The 18,958-nt window shown below is 53.4% G+C and overlaps 1 protein-coding gene across 50 annotated transcripts in view; it reads left to right on the top strand.

Annotated features, from left to right (window-relative positions):
* Window positions 1-240: 240 nt before the first annotated feature.
* Window positions 241-18,958, top strand: part of CAMK2G (calcium/calmodulin dependent protein kinase II gamma) — a 62,109-nt gene continuing 43,391 nt past the window's right edge. For 32 of the 50 annotated variants that reach the window (XR_010146642.1, XR_008537550.2, XR_008537549.2 and 29 more), the window contains exons 1-3: window positions 303-482; window positions 1,794-1,888; window positions 13,997-14,056. Coding sequence is in view for 43 of the 50 variants with exons in the window: in XM_016918636.4 (XP_016774125.1) it covers window positions 418-482; window positions 1,794-1,888; window positions 13,997-14,056 (220 nt within the window). In the remaining 7 variants the exon portion in view is untranslated. Of the gene's footprint in view, window positions 483-1,353; window positions 1,488-1,793; window positions 1,889-13,996; window positions 14,057-18,958 lie in introns of those variants that run through there. The other 18 variants (XM_063780790.1, XM_063780788.1, XM_063780787.1 and 15 more) reach the window with 14 other exon arrangements.

Below are 18,958 nucleotides of genomic sequence, written 5' to 3'. Positions count from 1 at the left end.
ACCCTCGCATGCACGTTCCCGAGCCCGCGCGGGGTCCGCCCCGGGACGAGCCCATAAGTCGCGAACCTTCCAGCTCCGTCTGCCCAGACAGGTGGCCCGGAGCGGGGACCCCCTCCCCTCGGCTGCCCCGCGCGCCTGGCCCAGCGAGGGCGGCTCCGGGGCGGGGCGGGGTCGGCGGCAGGAGGCCCCTCCCCGGGGGCGGGCCGGGGGCCGGGCGGGGGGGGGTGCTGGCGGGGCTGGGGGCGGGGCGGGGCGGGCGGCGCGGGGGTGTTACTCCCTCCCTCGCTCTCCCCGGTAAAGTCTCGCGGTGCTGCCGGGCTCAGCCCCGTCTCCTCCTCTTGCTCCCTCGGCCGGGCGGCGGTGACTGTGCACCGACGTCGGCGCGGGCTGCACCGCCGCGTCCGCCCGCCCGCCAGCATGGCCACCACCGCCACCTGCACCCGTTTCACCGACGACTACCAGCTCTTCGAGGAGCTTGGCAAGTACGGCCCGCCCGCCGCGGTCCCCTGCCTGCCCTGCCGCCCGGGAGCTATGCGGCTTCTCGCCCCGCCCCCCGGCCCTGCACCGGCCGCTGCGGCTCCCCCTCGGCCGCCCCACCCCCGCCTTTCCCGCCCGCCGCCTTCGGTCCCCGCGCCCCCCGCGCACTGCCCCGCATCCCCCTCCGCGCCCTGCAGCAACTGGCGGGGCCGCTGCTCCCCACGCGCCGCCGCGGACACCGCAGACCCCGGACCGCTCCCGGGTGCCCTCCAGCCCCGCCCCTCCGCACCCTTCAGGCGCCCCCCTCCCGACCACCTCCCAAAGCTGCCCGGTTGCTCACTCCGCACCCTGAACCCAGGTCCCACGCGCCTCGCACTCAGGACCCTCCCCAGCCCTGCAGCCCTAGCTCTGCTGCGGAGCCCGGGCGTGGGGGGGCTGTTTGGCGCCCGGCCCCGCCCCCCGCGGGTGCCGCTCCAGGCTCCCAGCCCCGCGGCTGGGCAGTGCTGCGGCACCCCTGTCCCCTCCCCCCACCCCTGCAGTGGTCCCGGGAGCCGCGCCGCAGCCTCAGCATCCCCCTCCCCTCCGCACTGAGCTGGCCGCTGCAGCAGCCCCGGCCCCCCACCCCCACCCGCGGCGCCGAGCCCGGCCACTGCAGCCCCCGCCCCGCCCGCCCCCCCAGACGTTTCCAGAGCTGAGTGCGAGCTCCCATTTGAGGGGGACGTCAAGGAAAATAGCATGGGAAGGGGAGTTCTTGATGTCTGACTGTGTCCTCTCTTCCCTTGCTGTCAGTTGAGCCGGGATGCAGTGAGATGAAACCGACTGTGGGGGGGTTTGAGCCTCACTTTGCCCCATGGTTGAGGGAGATTTCTCTTTCAGGGGATGATACCCTCTTTTTAATCTTTCCTTCCCCGACCTTCAACTGTTCCTGCTGAGAGAAGGGCAGGGTCTCTCTGCTCCCTTCTGCCCTGGTTCTCTTGGCCGAGACCGCAGGGCTGTCTGAGATGCAGCAGGTGTGTGTTTTCAGCATCGCCCACCCGCTCCTGATGTGCAGCCTGAGGTGGAGGCTGTTGCCTTGCCCAGGGACTGGATGAGGGGGTGGGAGCGCGGCACGCCACCCACATCTGTTCAGTGTCCTGCGGTGGCCGTGTCCTTTTGCCTCATGTTGGATGGTGGTGGTCGCAGCGCCGGTGTGTGTGCATGTACGTGAGTGTGACTAGAGGTCTGGTGGTGGGAGCATCATCGTCCCCAGACTTGAAGTGTGTCTGTGTCACTCTGCCCTGCTCCGTGTCCCAGTTCTTTTCCCCTTCTCCCTCCAGGGGTGCTTTCTCTGTGGTCCGCAGGTGTGTGAAGAAAACCTCCACGCAGGAGTACGCAGCAAAAATCATCAATACCAAGAAGTTGTCTGCCCGGGGTGAGTGTTCCCTGTCTTGACCTCTTCCTGAGGGTGCCTCCAGGGGCCATGGTTTCTTTTGAGGAAGCCCCAGGAATTGGGGGTTGTGCGTTTTAGCACTTGGAGAGGAGTTGGAATTTCAGACTGGTTGGACTTTGTGTCAGGCTGAAGCCAGAAAAGGAGTTGCATGGGGGACTGGAAGCGCCCAGGTACAAAAGAATGAAGGAAGAGATGCAAGTAGCTGCAGTGGCCCCCAAAGGCTCAAGGGAGTTCGGTCTTCAGGGAGGTGGAGGATATGGGGGTAGTGGGTGGTACAGAATGGGGAGCTCTTAATTTGGGGCATTTGGAGCCTCTCCCTTTGGGGCAGTGGTGGCTACTGCAGGCCTTTCCTGGTGCCTGTGCCCCAGTGGTGACTTAGGATGGAAATGCAGTAAGTGAGCAGCTCTGACAAAGCCAGCCTCCCCTGCCCACCAGGCGGCAGAACAGACTCCCAAGGGAAGGGAATCTGTAAACATCAGGGGAGGCTGCTACTGGCGAGGGCTTCTCAGGAACAAATTCTGCCAGATGAACTTGATTGCTTTTTTGATCAAATTACAAAGTTGGTGGTGCAGCAGCAGATGTAGTCTGTCCTGGGTGGAGGGTGATGCCTCATGGTCTAGAAATCCCAAAGGCCCGGTTTGGGCAGGAACTGCACTGCCTCCGAGTCTGAGGAGCATAAAGGCCAAGGCCTTGGGGCCTCACTTGCGAGATCCTCCCAAGTACCTGAGGCTTGGAGGGTCAGGGCCTGTCTTTCACACCTTGAACCTACACTCTCTGAACTTCCTATTGGGTGCTTGCCAAACTCACCTCATCTGATAGGTGTAGACCCAGCAATGTGTGAAGTGCTCTGTGAACAGGTCTGGTGAGTACAGAGGTCAGATCTCGGAGGGCTGCAGGGTGCAGCTGGGGGACAAAGGTTGTGAAACTCAGAGAAAGGAATTAGGGCTGGGCAGTAGGATGCCATAAATATATTAGGAGCCAGGACACATGCCCTGGGGAAGACATGGGCTTTGGCCAATAATGACACGGGTTTCTCTGGGATAAGAGACATAATAGATGTCCCAAATGCTTAGAGAAGCTCTACAATTCCACAGGCTTCTGTCGTGTTGGCAGTTGTTCTGGGACCTGTTTAGCAGGGCCGTGTCCACCCCCTGACTGGGGACTCTCTCTCCATCCCTCTAGTAGGGCACTAATTGCTGACTCCCATCCAGCTCCATCTCTTGCTGTTCGTGTGCATTGCCTATAAAGTTGGACTTGTTTGTTTTCTTTCTCTCTGGGTACCTTGAGTCTGAGGATGGTTGCCATAGAGATATGTGGGCAGTCAGATACCCTGGAGTGGCGGTTGGGGGGACAACAGGGGCTGGGCTCTCTGGCAGACATCCTCTGGCCAAGGATGGAAGGTGCAGGCAGGAACAATGGCTTGAGGCTGGATACCTCTCTTGCCCACACAGCAGAGCCCTGGTGCATCAGAAACAGGGCTGGCATCTGGTGTCTCCAGTTGATGACGCAATGCTTTGCTCTCTTCATCTCACCAGTGTCCTCTGACCCATGGGTAAGAGAAGGAGAGGTGGCTGGGAGCCGAATTCTGGGATGTGAGGATAGGTGATGTGGTGACTTCCTGCAGCTGCCTGACTGGGGCTTTCATTTCCTACTCCTTCCCTACCTGCGTAAATTTCCATGACCTGTGTGATAGCCTCCCTTTCCCTTCCTCGCCTCCTTTTAACCTTGTCCCATCTTTCCCAACGGATATCTTTCCCTGGCCAAACTGGATGAGACTTGATTTCTCGTTGATTTTTTTTTTTCCCTTCAAGAATAGGATTCTTGTGTAAAAGTATATGCTTCAGACAGCAACTCCCCCTCTCCCAAGATGGATATGCCAAGACTGGGCTCTGTTGTGTGGCCTCATGTGCCAGGTTGACTTTGGGACAGAGGCACAGATGATAGGCACAGATGCCAGCCAGAGGGGTCAGAATGTGTAAGTGCCAGCCAGTACTGTGTGGAGGTGGGAAAGTGGAAAGGGGCTGTCTTGGAGATGGAGGGAACAAGGTGGGGCTGGACTATAGGTGTGGGCATGGGAGATGTGAACTCCTGGAGAGATCTGGGCCAGGGTAGCCATGGGCTGGTTCCCATGGGGTTAGGGAGTGAGGGCCATGGCTTCCCTGCAGACTCTCAGTTTACACTATATATTTTATAAAGCTGCAGCCACTGGGGCTGGGTTTCACTCATCGCTGTCTGCCTAGGTCTCCGCAGGTGTTGGATTTCTGTGTCTGGGAATGTCGTGGGCCCACCAGGGTCATCTGTGAAGGTCTGAAGGGGCTTGCTGTGTTCACCGGGTCTTCCTGCCTCCTGTCTTTCTTGTTTGTGATTCTCTGGGCTACAAACTGAAAAGATAAAAAGAGGGTATAGAGCTGTTTCTCCTTGGCATCCTTGGTGAGGTGGCTAGGAGTCAGGGAGAGGGATCACCTGTTCTTCTGGGGGGGTCCAATCGAGACAGGAAGCCTTCTTTTGGGCTGTTGTGTCTTGTCACTGTGGCCTCAGAGGCCCACATTGGCGGCTAGGTTGCAAGGTGGGGAGTTCATGCGGATATGCATTGAGCACTGTCTTTGTCTGCGGGCCTGTCTACATAAAGTCACTGAAAGTCACATAACGTCACTCTGTTTGCTTCAGAACCGTGATAGGAGTGGAGCTGGGCTCTTAAGGGAGCCCATGGTTCCAAGCTTAGCTCCACTAGGCCGAAGGAGGCATTTAAAATAGGCTTGGATGCAGGAGCTAGTGGGCCAGGTGATGGCAATGATAAGTCGTTATTTTAAGATTTAAGAGCACCCCCCTCAAGGAGCCTGAGCCCTTATGTCTTTTTTTATTTTTAAATCTTCATATTCCCTTCTTATCTTTATTCATATGCATACAGATTTTCACCTCGCGGAGCATAACATTTTATATCCTGCTCTCTTTGCTTATATCCAAAGCATTTCCCCCATATTGCTACAGTTGAAGGGCAAATGGTCCTTTCTTCTACGTCGTTTAGGATTTATCCCTAGAACAATCAGCATCACAAGAAACTTCTGTATATGTACCATTTATCTGGATTCCAGTTGCTTTTACCAAGATAGATACTGGGGTAATGCCCTTGGCCTTACTAAGAGATGCTACCGGAAACAGTGTTTTGAAATCTGTTATAATACTTTAACATATTTATTTAATCTGTACATTCCGTGTGAAGAAATTTCTTTTGAAGCTAAATGTAAGCAAAAGCTTTCCTCTTTGTGAGGACCTGAGAGGTGAGGGAAGGGTCCTTATGTGTTTCTATACTTCTGCATGGGCAGGCCCTAGCGAAGTGCCTGACGTATGCCAGCCACATACGCATTAAATGAATGGGTCAAGAGGACTATGTAACCAATCATGGTTGCCTTTTGGCTTTGGCTCCTAGGAAACTCAGAGTCAAGTTGCCAGAGCCCTTGTACCCTGCTACAGACTTGGGTCCTCCCTTTCTGATCCAGGGAGCCAAGCTGCAGACCTGATACGGCTGCTGGAAGAGAGGACAGATGAGGATAAAGACCTGTGCTTGGGGCATAAGGCAGAGTGGGAGATGTAGGCAGACATTTAGCTGATGATTCCTCCTTCCTTGTCACTAAATGGCACTATAGGGCCACTGTTGGGATCTCTTCCAGGTAGTGATTTTCAATTTTAGTGTGCGTAAGGATCACCCTGAGTACTAGTTTAAAAAATACAGACTTCTGGGCTTTAGCCACAGAGATTCTGCTTTAGGAGGTCTAGGGTGGAGCTGCAGAATCTGCATTTTTAACACATGCTCCAGTGAATTTCATGCAGGTGAGGCATGAGCCACTCTTTTAAGAGATGCCACCTAAAATCTGCAACAACAGTTGCTCTTGCCATGCCCTCTGGAATTCAACAGACACACCTTGGCCCAGCCTTCTCCAGATTGTGTGTCTGCCGCTATGTGGCCATCTGTGCACATGGGCTGTTCTGTGATTAGGGGCCTCGTTCTGGGCCTCGGGATTGGGGTGTCTGTCTGAGGCTGCGGCAAGCTGGGTGGCTCGGGTTGTGGCATGTTGGCCACCAGAAGGGTAAAGGCTGTCCCTTTCTGGGTCCAGCTGGCCCTGGGGACTGAAATGGGATCCCCTGGATGGTGCCAGCTGAGAGTCCCCGCCCCCTTAGTGTTGGCCTGAGTAGCCCCCATGACATTTGTGTCCCCTGTGGTATCTCCAAGTGAGACTTTCCTGTTAAGGATCTGGGTGAAGTGAGGGAAAGAGAAGGGAGGGGGAAGCAGTAATGCAGGGAGTGGGAGAAGGAAGAGAAATCCACACAGCACTGGAACACAGGCCTCGAGGAAGCATTTAAGGAGGCTGTGTGCGAAACCATGCTTTCCTCCTGAGGATAAAACAGGCCAATTTCTGTAAACAGAGAAATGGGCATCCTGCATATCAGTGATGGAGCGCCTCTACCTTCTCTCCTGAAGGGATGGAAGCCGACTGCAGGTCCCTTTGTGCAAAGGCTTCTGCCAGGCGGCTTTTGTCATGCGGTCACGTTGAGCTGTGGGCCTTAGCGCACATAACACTGGCCTGTCCCCCTCCCCTCCCACCTGTCTTCCTAGAGTGACTTGGGGTGCTGCATCATGGTGTGGGGATGGAGGTGGGAAGTTTGCCCTGTCCTGTCAGGGAGGCCCCTGCCTTCTTCCTGCTGCTTCCTCTGGTCCCTTGTCACCATACCCTTGTTCGAAGCTGTGCTGAAACCCTAGAGGTGAGTGGCTGACCCCATTCTCTGCTGAGACTGGAGATAGGGAAGGGGAGGCTGGGTGTGACCATTCCTGCTCCCATCTCTATGCTTGCTGCTCTCTGAACAGCTTTGGCAGACCAACAAGGGCCTGATCCCATGGGTGCCAAAAGGGTGGTGACAGGAGGAGATGGGCACTTTGCACCTCTTGAATGCCTCTCTGCAGAGCCCCTTTGTCACCTACCCATGGCCAGACAGATCTGCCGCAGGACTGCTGGGGAAACCAAAGCACAAAAGCTTTGTCTGGGGTCTTTTTTTTCTTTTTTGGTTTTGTGCTGCAGGTGCCCGTGACTTTGCCAGGGCTCAGACCCAGCGTCCTCAGGCCGCGTGGCCTCCACCCACTCCTTGGCGCCTTTCTTTAAAACACAGGTTCTGGATACTTTGTTCCTGTGATGAATCTTGGCATATCACCTCACACCTCTCCATCTAGGCCCCAAGCTCCAAGCCTGGTGGAGCAAATCCCTCCTCGTTGCTGGCTGAGGCCCCATTCCCGTCTGTACCCACCTCTCTGGGCTGTGCGGTGGGGAGATTTCCAGCCACTCCTCCCCAACACCATCTCCGCTTCCTGGGCCCTATCAGCAGCAGCCGCAGCTTCCCATCTGCTCCCCTCTTTTCTCCTCCCTTTCTTTCCCTTCCCCCCTGCTTGCTGCTGCCCTGGGAGGAGCTATTTTTAGGGGCTGCTTCCTGGGATGTTTTACTTGGGGCTGGTTACCATGAAGGAAATGTCACCAAAACAGTGGGCAAAGGCTGCAGGCACCGGGAGCCCTGCCGGGGGGCATGGAGAACAGACGGCTGACCCTTTTCTGGCCCTTGAGAGCAGCCAGAGTGCCCCCAGGCAGAGCCTTGCCTTCTTGGGGCTTGCTAGTGACCCCTTGGGGATTTTCTCTGTCAAAGCTGATTGAGGGCCTTTTCGCTGTAGGGCATTTCTTGGAGCCTCTCTCCCTCCTTAGAGCTTCCCTTGCCTGAGATCCAGAGGCCAAAGTGGGGCTCAGGTCTTTGTGTCACCAAGTTAAAACTGCTTGAGTGAGGGTTGAAGATAAGGGGAGGATGCTGGGTACATGCACAGAGCCTTGGGGGTTCACATGGGACCATTTCAGGCCCCGTCCCTCTGTATCACAGCCCCCAGCTAGTCACCAGGTGTACATGTGTGAGGGCATTAGAAACCATGGTCCTGCTCTTGTGTGTCGGATGGACTTTGCTTTTAATTGGAGACTCTTTGCATCTTTAGAGTGAGATTCAAAGAGGAAGGGATGTGGCATCACAGTGTCAGGGTGAGGTCGGTGGGTTCGTGGCTTGGGATTCCCACTGGTCAGTGTCCCAGGCCCAGGGCTGTGCATAAGCAGCTGGGGAAGGTGGATTATGACACCAAATCCCTGCGATGTCCTTGTTTCTGCTCCTCAGAGTGCCAAGGGGACCAGACGGTGGCCTCTGCTGCTTGGGAAGAAGATGAAAGGCACTCAGGAGGGCAGCAAGTGAGGCCGCCTCCCATGGAGCCCTGAAATCAGTGGGGTTGCAGGAAGTTTCTCACATCCATGTTTAGGGTCACAGGCACAGACCTGCAAAATACCCTTTGCAAAGTTAAGAATGTCTTTGAGATTGGAACTTGGGAGAGTCCTCAGTCAGAGTAGGAATGTGCATCCTTTCCCACGTACAGAGGGTTGTATGTTTAGGTGGCAGCAGGATCTTATTTGAAGCTAGTGCTGGCATTTGTGTTTTTTTTTTAGGAAAATGTCACTAAGTCAAGCAGGCCCATCCCTGAGAGGGCCATGGAGAGTCTGTGGCTAGCCCTCCCTGCCCCCCTGACCTGGCAGAGGAAGGAAAGGGCATTGGAGTAGGCTTCTGTCTTCAGGCCAGAGGGGGAGGTGGTTCAGGGGCAGGCTTGGTGCACCCCTTGGCTGCAAGCTATCACCTCCCTATCTGCTTCCTCTTTTCTGCCTCCCCTGGTGCATCTGGTCACTTCTTGCTGCCCTTCCTGTGAAATCGTGGCACCTTGGACCAAGTCCTGAAGCACTTGGGCAGAAGGCGGGAGAGGTTGGGTTTCTAGGATCCTTGTTTCCCAGGGCCTGGCTCTGGCCTGGGCTCAGACCACTCTGGTCTAGGCAGGCTGCTGGGGAAAGGCTGGAGCTGCTTCTGCTTTCTGCTCCTGTTGCCACCTCTGCTCATGATGGGGAAAACCTGCAGAGGGCTGTGGTTGGAGCTGGGCTGAAGGCCGGCAGGGGTGGGTCTCTCCATGGCAGTAGCACACAGGCAGGCAGGAAGTGGCCCTGTGCAAAAGCGGGAAGTGGCAGTTGTCAAACAGGAAGGGGGGGGCTGGGCTGTGGGAGGGGCGGGGATGAGCCTGGTAGAAAGGTGCGTGGAGGAGGGTCCACCTTGGAAGGTCTGAGCCTCTCCCTAGTGGTTACTGGAAGGAGGGGTGTCTCAAGGGGAGACACCTTTGCAGCACCTTGAGATGCCGAGCCAGGGCCCTCCCACTGTGGACCAAGCCCATTCAGTGGCCTCGCCCTTTTTGGGGTTGGAGATGCTGCGTCCAGCTGGGATGCCCTTGCTTTTGGGAAAGATGCTCTAGAAACCACTACTCCATCCTGGAACCCCTCTGCTGCCACTGCTGCTGGGATGGACCCTCTGCTTTTTTGCAGCCGTGGGCCAGCCCTGGATGTGACTACAGGACAGGAAGTGTCAGGGGAAGAGACAGGAGACAGCAGCTGGAGAGGCTGGGTGGTGGCCGGGCAGTATGTGGCAGCAGGAACGGGGAGAGCGGGGCAGGTAGAAACTGCTCTGTTCATTGAGGAGAGCTTGTGGATGGCAGGGTGCCACAGCTGCGAGGAAGAGGAGGGAAGCGGACAGTGGCACTTCCTGCGGCGTTCCCCTCTCTCTGAGGAGCCCCTGTTGCTGCCCATCACCTGCAGACTGTAGACACAGGTGGGCCCCGCCAAAACAGGGAGGGACACTCCACCTCCAGGACTGCAATGGAGGACCATGTGGGGAGCCCAGAAGCCAGGCAGGAGGGCTTAGTTGCTGTGTTGCAGACCCTGCATCTGCCTGGGCTGAGGGGACAGTGGGTCCCATTCACAGTGTCTCTGGTGATAGCTGTGGCCACAAGCCCAGCCCAGGAGACCCTGTCAAGCTTCTCACTGGGCCCTTGGAAAGGAGCTATATGCCAGACCTTATGCAAAACTCTTGACCTGTACCACCTCAGTTAAACCTCAGATCTTGCTGTCTCTATTTTAGAAGTGAGGAACCTCTTGGCCGGGTGCCGTGGCTCACGCCTGTAATCCCAGCACTTTGGGAGGCTGAGGTGGGCGGATCATAAGGTCAGGAGATCGAGACCATCCTGGCTAACACAGTGAAACCCCGTCTCTACTGAAAAATACAAAAAAATTAGCCGGGCATGGTGGTGGGCGCCTGTGGTCCCAGCTACTCGGGAGGCTGAGGCAGGAGAATGGCGTGAACCTGGGAAGCGGAGCTTGCAGTGAGCCGAGATCGTGCCACTGCACTCCAGCCTGGGCAACAGAGTAAGACTCCATCTCAAAAAAAGAGCAAAAAAAACAAACAAAAGAAGTGAGGAACCTCTTTCCCAAGATAATGTGCCTGGCTCACTGTCTCACCTCCTTTGGGTCCTAATCAAATGTCACCTCCTTACTGAGGCTTTCTTGGACTGCCCTACTTAAATCTGCACTCCCCACTTTCTCTGCTTTTTCTGCGCAGCACTTGCCGTGACATCTAACGTGCTGTTGAGTTTTCTTACTGTCCGTCCCTCCCCCATACACAAGCCACTAGAGTGTCAGCTCCATGAGGGCAGGGATTTTTGTCTGTTTTGTTCGCCACTGTCTTCCTAGCATCTTGAATACTGTCTGTCACATAGTAGGCCTCAGTAAATATTTCTTTTTTTCTTTTGACTTGCTCTGTCACCCCAAGCTGGAGTACAGTGGCCCAATCTTGGCTCACTGCAGCCTCCACCTCCTGGGTTCTAGTGAGCACGTTTGGCTAAATTTTGTATTTTTAGTAGAGATGGGGTTTTGCCATGTTGGCCAGGCTGGTCTTGAACTCCTGACCTCAAGTGATACACCCACCTCGGCCTCCCAAAGTACTGGACTGGGATTACAGGCGTGACCCACTGCGCCCAGCCACGATAAATATTTCTTGAAGGAATGAATGAAGCTCGGGTGGGTTTAATAGCTTGCTGGATGTGGCAGTGTTGGGCTCAATCCAGGGCTGTCTGACTTCAAAACCGATGTGTTGTTAATTGCCATACTCCACAGCTTAGAATCAGAATGAGGATCAAGGTGTAGTCCTGGGGTTCAGAGAAGACCTGGGCCTTGCCGGGAACACAGGGCTCAGCTCCTTGGAGTTAAGGCTGAACTAAGAGGCTAACAAGGACCCTCTGGATGCTGGGCAGCTCCTTTGAGGAGCTGGGAGCCTGAGTCTGTGTGTCTTCTCTCCACTCAAAGTCACTGGTAAAGCAGAGTGCCCTTATTTTTAGTGCTGTTGCTGTTGTGGGACTGTAACCATTAGCTAGTAAGAGACTTAAGGAAGGAGATAAACATTAATCTTCTGGGCCTTCCCTCAGCTGCCACCTCCGCATTGCAAGATGCTGTTCTCCTGCACCTGCCCAGGCAACCAAGCCTGAGAGTTATGGGCTGGAGGGTGGTGAGGTTTGTGCCCAGAGAGAGGGCCGTGGGTCTGTAGCTTTGGGGCTGGCTGGCTTGGTACCTCCATCTCAAGTCCAGGGATGGAAGGAAGGTGGGGTCATGTCAACATCCTGCCAGATCTGGAAGAAGCAAGCCCCCCAGCCACCAGGCAAGGCTGTTACAGCCTCCTTGAGTGCCTCGCTTCTGGAGGTCACTGGCCACATCCCTGTGCCTGGGACCAAGGGATGCCAGGTGATCTGGGAGTTGGGAGTTACTTGGGGTTCTCCTGGCTGCATCCTGGTCGGTGGTCATGCTGAACCCAGGCACAGGAAGGAAGGCCTGACCCAGATCTTTGGGCAGCTGGGACGGATTAGCTGGGCAGCAGGAACTAATCTCTGTCTGTCCCCACCTCCTTCCACAAAGTAGAGCTGTTGCTAGAGGGAAAGTTTAGGACAAAGCTGGGTTTGGTTAGTGAAACAATAAATGTGAATTTCTTCTAGTCCATAATCCCTACATTATCTCACACTGACAGTCCTGAGTTTGAATCCCCCTTTTATCCCTTTCCTGCTGTGGGATCTTGGGCAAGTTACTTAACTTCCCTGGGCCTCCGTTTCTTCCATCATCTGGAAATGTGGACAATCATAGCATTTACCTAATGGGATCATTGTGAGGGCTGTGGGAAGATTTACAGAAGCTTTTTGCTGTTTAGGGTAGAGGCAGGGAGACAGGAATAGCTTGGCAGCTATGGATGTGAAGGCCCCTGCCCGGGCCTGGATAATTCAGGGTGAACTGGATTCTCTTCCTTTTGCACCCCCTCCAAAGCCTGGAGTCTTAACTCAACTCTCACCATTCTTTATCTGGCCATAATAGCACAGGGGTGGAGAAAGAGGGCTCTAGGCTCAGACCACCTGCATCACTGCTTGTTTGTGTTACCTTAGGCAGATTACTCTATCTTTTTAAACCTGTTTCCTCAGTAATATAATAGAGCTAATCAGATCCCTACTTCACAGAGTTTCTGAAGGTATGAAATATGGTAATCCATGCCTCTGCCTGACATGTAGTCAGTGCATAGTAAGCGATTGTTATGGCTACTACTGTTATTAGTAAACCCTTATTAAGCCCCTGTTTACAGAAAGAACTCTAGAAAGCACTACCTGGAAAGGTACCCCCGCCCTTCGAAGAGCTTGCATCTGAAAGATAACTGATGTAATATATGATGTGAGAATCGTGAGAAGTGCATTGGGAAATCGGGGGGGGGGTGGAGTAGGAGGGAGAAGTCACAGTCTACCGAGAGGAGCAGGGAAGACTTCATGAAGGAGGTGACTTTTGGCAGGATTTCAGCAAGTAGAAAGAGGGAAGGACAGTGGGGGAGGGCTGTGAGGCCTCCGTGCTGTGAGTAGCATCCTCTCTTCCCACGTACTGGAGCTCTGCCTTCCTGTGGAAGGAATTGACCCACGCAGCTCACTTGGATCTGGGGACTTGTGGATTTCTGGTTATTCCACCAAAACCGAGTAATCCTGGAGTCTGAATTTGAAGAGGTCAAAGCTTACAGCCATGGTGGCCAAGAGGGCTCTGGGGAGAAGCAGGATTTGTGTCCTGGTTTCTCTTTCTATAAAATGGGCATCATACTAATGCCAACCTCCTAGAGTTGTTATGAGGATAAATTAAAAGAGGCAGCTGCCTAGTGTAGAAGTAAGCTCTCAATAAATGTCAGCTATTATTATTTTAAGTCGTCATTATCTTGATCATCAACCTCTTTATTATCAGCATCATTATGTTTCAGGCTTGCCATCAGGACTATGTAGAGAATATATGCAAAACCCCTAGCCAGTGCCGAGTATATATTAGGTGCTCAGTATAACTTAGCTATTATTAGTGTTCCTAACAAGAAAGAGATTCTGGGCCAGGCACGGTGGCTCACGCCTATAATCCCAGCATTTTGGGAGGCCGAGGCGGGTGGATCACCTGAGGTCAGGAGTTCGAGACCAACCTGGCCAACGTGGTGAAACCCCGTCTCTACTAAAAATACAAAAATTAGCCAGGCGTGGTGGTGTGTGCCTGTAATCCCAGCTACTCGGGAGGCTGAGGCAGGAGAATTGCTTGAACCCAGGAGGCGAAGGTTGCAGTGAGCTGAGATCGCACCACTGCACCCCAGCCTGGGCAACAGAATGAGACTCCATCTCAGAAAGAAAAAAAAAGAGAGATTCTGGACACTCTGGACCACTGAAACCCTGTTGTGGTGGAAAGAGCACCAGAGTTTCAGTTGAATACCTGGATTCAAATCCCAGCTCTGCTGCTCACTGGCTCGAAGTGTGCAAACCCTCAAGTCACTTCCTCATCTGGAAAAGGTGGTCATAACTATCTATCTGGCCCAGGCCTGGTGGCTGGTGCCTATAGTTCCAGCTATGCAGGAGGCTGAGGTGGGAGGATTGCTTGAGCCCAGGAGTTTGAGGCTGCGATCATGCCACTGCACTCCTGCCTGAGGGACAAAGTGAGACCCTAAAATGAAAGGAAAACAAGTTGTCTCCAGGATTGCCATGACTTGCTGCATTACTTCAGCAAATCATCACAAATGCATAGTTAGTACCTGAACTGAAGGAATATGAATAACAAGGTGACCACAAGGAGAATGGATAGTTGATGGCTTTTGTTTTTTCTCTTCTGCTTTTAGATCACCAGAAACTAGAACGTGAGGCTCGGATATGTCGACTTCTGAAACATCCAAACATCGGTGAGTGCCTGGGCATGGAGCATTTTGTGGGTATTTTGTAGAAGCAGGGATAACAGATATCCACTGCTTTTGTGTGTGGGATCACCTCTGTCTGTGGACCTTCACCTGGTGTCTGTTTTTACATGAGCAGGATAGCAACTGTGTCTCAGAATTCTGGGGCATTCTGGTTTAGAGACCTGAGTATCTGCATCACTGCGGCACCTTCTCAGGGCTGGGGTGTGAGGCATCAGAATAGGTTTCAGATGCTATTTCTTCCCTTTCTCCTTCTGTCTTTAGGCTGAGGTCCAGGGTCCTCAGCGTGTGAGGTTCCGGGCTCCTAGCCTGCCAGTGTCCCTCACCAGGGGCCATCCATAGCCCTCATGCAAGGGTCAGGATTTTGTTTGTGGACCTGAAAGAGTTTTGTTCCTGCTGCGGTGTCCTGCACACTCTGGGGGTTTCCATGGTGCTCCCATTTGTATTCCCCAGAGCCAGGAAAGCAAGCTGCCCCCCTGCCTGGCTCCTCTGGAGAAGGGATGGCAGGAACCACTCAGATGGGGAAGGAGAAAAAAGAGGATTTCTCCCTGCTCCCACCCTGACTGGGGGGACAAGAGCACATTGTTGGTTGTGCTAAAGCCTGAGGAGGTTTGCCTGCCTCAACCCACTCTGGCTCAGTTTTACTTTGTTCAGCTGAAATGGTCTTTGCCAAAAGCGTTGGCCCTGATTTGGTGCTCTTTGCAGAAGGGACAGAAACTGGGCTGGCTGCAGTGTCTGAGCAGAAGCCCCAGTGTTGACTTGAGGCAGAGCAAGGAGCATCTCCTAGGTTTTCCCTGAAAGCCCTGAGTCATCACAAAAGACAACACGTGTTCTGTGCTCCTCAGGCATGGCCTAAATCTCAGGGCTCCCACCATGCCCCAGAGGTCGCCTGCTCTGCTCTGTTGGTGGCCAGGGCTGTGAGGTGACTTGCTGAAGCCTAATGCTTCCTTCAGAGCTACCCAGCCCCTGGCTTCCCAGGTCTCGGGCTAGAACAGTCAAAGTGAGCTCTGTCATGGAAGGGCTGAGGTCCTGCTCTAGCCCTCTGGGAGAGGAGCAGCTCTGAGGTAGTCAGAACGTCAGCTGTGCAGGGCTTTCTAGATGGCAATCAGCAGCTTGGATTACACCCGAAGCAGATTGGCGTGGCCGGTGGTGATCGGCTTTGCCTGATGCAGTGTGTTCTGCAGAGCCAGCACCTCTCAGCTGGTGGGTTCCTGGCCTCAGAACTACTGGAGCTCCTAGGTGGTTTCTGAGGTTAGGACTTCACCTGAAAACAGCGCAGTGGGGACTGACGTGTTGCCTTTGGTAGGAGAGGGCCCACAGAGGGAAACACCTAGAACAGCAGTCACAGATTAGGCATGTTTTGCTTGGCTGACTCAGTGGTCTAAAAATATTTTTATTATTTGCCAATATTTAAAAATGAGATTTCACATTTTGAAAAAAGAAAAAATCTATTCCCCCGCCTTTCCAGTCAGAAGGCTTGGCTCTGCTGAGCCCCCACCTTGCATGGCTAGAAGGAGCTGTGAGGAGTGGTGGCTGCCCCTGCAGCCCGCTGGCCACTGTCCTTGTCACCCACTATGAGCTCACATTTGCATTACCCACCTGGGCCCCTGTAGGCCTTGCAAGCTTGTGACCTCTAACCTAGAAGTTCCAGAACAGGAAGAAAAAACATGTGCGTGACTAAAGCCACCCATAAGCACAGAAGCATTTTGATGTTCCAGACCCGGGTCTCAATATCTGAGGAGGGTAACTTCCTTTCCTTTATGCTCCTTGTGACCAACTGGTACAGCAGTGATAATTTGTCCTCATGTAGGCAGGAGAACAGCAGCTAGGGGTCAGTGATGCAGGAAGCAGAACCACGTCCACATCACCCGCGATGCGGGCGGGTTGACCATGGGCGGGTTGACCACGGATGGGTTGGCCACGGACGGGTCAGGGTATAATGAAGACAATTGAGAAATGAGCAGGAAGGACAAAAATAGAATTCTAGCTGAAAAAAGCCCTAGGTGTCTTTTTATTTATTTCTAGAATTAAATACATACTTTTTTACCCCATAGACTTCACTCTGTTTGGTAGCCCTTTACTTTTACCATCTGCCCTCGGCTCAGAGTGGAGGCAGGCGGAGGGACCATATATCCTGGCCGTCTGCTCAGAGGCCAGGTGGGGCACAGTCACTCTTTTGGCCTCTGATTTCCTAGAACTGTGCTTCCATTTCATGACTGCTCCCAGGTCCTAAGGAGGTTGGTCCGAGGACCGATTCTGGGGTTGAGGGTGGGCAGAGGGAAGGGGGAGTCAAGACTGTGTCCTGGGAGCTCCAGCATCCGGTGGGAACCAGGGCTGTTGGAGATGTGGCGGAGCTGCAGGTCCAGGCGGCTGTGGTTGCCATGGATCTGGACCTGGCTTGTGGCAGGAGAGGAGGCAATTTTGTGCCCCTAATTCACTATTCCTCTTCTCTCTCCACTGCGCTGTCCTTCAGAACTGTGACCCTTTTGGCTCTGGCCTCTTGAACTCCATCCCAAAGGGAAACAAACGGGCCAGCCCAAGAACGGTGCACAGTCGAGGAAGCTAGAGCAGAGAGCATGTGGTCAGCCCTGCCTGTGGTCAGACTCGGAGGCACTGAATTCAGATGGAGCATTTGGTGCTAGGGGCCAGTCATGCCCAGTTTCCCCTTAATAGCTAGATATTCTGTCCCAGGAGTTAAAAGCCTGTTGGAAGAGTGAACCCTGATATAAACTCTGGACTTTGGGTAATGATGATGAGTCAATGTGGGTTCATAGACGGTAACAAATCCACCACTCTAGTGGGAGATGTTGATGGTGGGAGAGACTGTGCATGTGGGGGACGTGGGGTATTTGGGAATGTTCTCGGGTATTTGGGAACACCCTGTACTTTCCGCTCAATTTTGGTGTGAACCTAAAACTGCTCTGAAAATAAAGTTTATTAAAAACAAACAAACAAACAACAAAATGCCTGTTTGGGTGTAAGGCACACTGCCGAACTCCAAACAGCGCTGGGAGTGTGGCCAGTGGTGGGGAGTTGAGAGGAGGAGACGCTGGTGTGAAGTCTGAGGTCTGAATGAAGTCCGTTCTACCTGTGATCTGCCTGCTCCCTGCTCTCAAGTCCTCTAATGAATAGACTCCGTCTTCCTTCGTGCTGAGCTGCCCCAGCAGTTTCGATCATAGTCTAGCATTGTGGTTTAGAGCAGCACTTCTCAAACTTTTATGTGCTTATGACTCATGCAGGGATCATGTTAAAATTCAGATTCTGATTCAGGGGGTCTGGGGTAGGACCTGAGTCTCCAGCTGATGCTCATGCTACCGGTCCGCATGCCTGTCAATACTTGGAGAAGCCAAGTTTTGCAGCTTCGGAGTCGCATCCAGATTTGGGGTTTGAATCTGGGATTTGCTAATTAGTAACTGTGACCTCTGGCAAGTTATTTAACTCCTCTATGCCTGCCTCTGTTTTGTTATCTGGGTCCCTTCGTGGAGTTGTTATGAAAGGGTTCAGCCAGGAAAGGAGGCTAGGAGGGAGATGATGAAAATGGAGATTCCAGCCCCTAGAAGTGATCTCTTCAAGACCCCCAGCCTCGACTCAGTTCACAAGTTATTCAAGCCTGACCATTTACCCTTGAGCCCAGTACCCATTCAGCTAACAGTAAGTGTAGCAAAGAAACGGTTGCAAATAAAAAGAAACATTGAATCATGACTGAGCAGTTCCTACATCCCTGCCCCCATGGTGGGGGTGGGGGGAGCCCTGCCACAGTAAGCTCTTGGGGGGCAGCTCAGTCCCCCACAAGCCCCCATGGCAACAGGACCTCCTTCCCACTGTGTTATTGCTGCAGATATTTTTAACAGCAACACTTTTTCAGTGCTTTTTGGAGAAAGATTTGTTAGTTAAAATGTGGCATATTGTTGGGTGGTTTTTAAAGAATTGGAAATAGCCACAACATTTGGGTTGTGGCTATCTCAGTCCTTGAAGACATGAAATATCAAGTAAAGGTTTGTAGGTGTTTTGGCCTGTTCTGTCTTCCACGGTTTTTAAAGAACAGCAATTAGGTTTGTTGCTGAAATGCAGTAAATGCTTTATACTCCTTTCCCCAGATCTTCCTGTCTATGGACATGGCCTGGCCCTTGTTGGCCTTCATGCCCTGTCTTTACTCTGGAACGGGCTGGGTGTCAGATTATTTTATTCCACGCATCCATAGTCCCTCTGCTCCTGCCTCACAGCATGACACAGTTGTGCTTAGTTAATGCATTTGTGTAATTGCTGGTTTAAAGCCTGTCTTCCCTCTTCGCCTGGCAGCTCCAGGTGGCAGGGCCGGCTCCTCTTCTTCACAGCCACATCCATGGCATGTACAGCCTCGCCTGCTCCGGGGTAGCTGCCCAGTGGACATTGTCGAGCCAGTCAGAATGGCCACAGGTAGTGGGGACAGATTGGAGCTCCTTTGCCTAAGAATTTGAGAAGGTGACTCCCAAGCAACTCTGCAATATCAGGAATCTTGATGTTGGTTTGTCTTGGCTTCAAGTCCCGGTTCTGCCACTTAGTGTGATTTTGGGCAGGTTTCTTATGGAGCCTCAGTTTCCTCTCCTGTCAGATGGGGTTATTTATATGTAAGTAGCTACCCTGCAGAGCTGGTGTGAGGGTTCAATACAGTAATGCACGTGGAGCCCATGGAACGATGCAGGCACACGGACAGCTCAACTAAGTGTTAGTTGTTAGATTTAGATTGTTATTATCAGAATCTGATGGGGTGCGGTGGCTCACAGCTGTGGTCCCAGCCTCTCAGGAGGCTGAGACAGGAGATGGCTCAAGACCAGGATCTCCAGCCCAGCCTGGGCAACATAGTGAGACCCTGTCTCTTAAAAAAAAAAAAAAGAAATAATGAATCTGCTG

The sequence above is a fragment of the Pan troglodytes genome, chromosome 8 (assembly GCF_028858775.2).
Source record: "Pan troglodytes isolate AG18354 chromosome 8, NHGRI_mPanTro3-v2.0_pri, whole genome shotgun sequence".
In the NCBI taxonomy this organism is placed as follows: domain Eukaryota; kingdom Metazoa; phylum Chordata; class Mammalia; order Primates; family Hominidae; genus Pan; species Pan troglodytes.
This window is presented reverse-complemented; position numbering and strand designations above follow the sequence as displayed.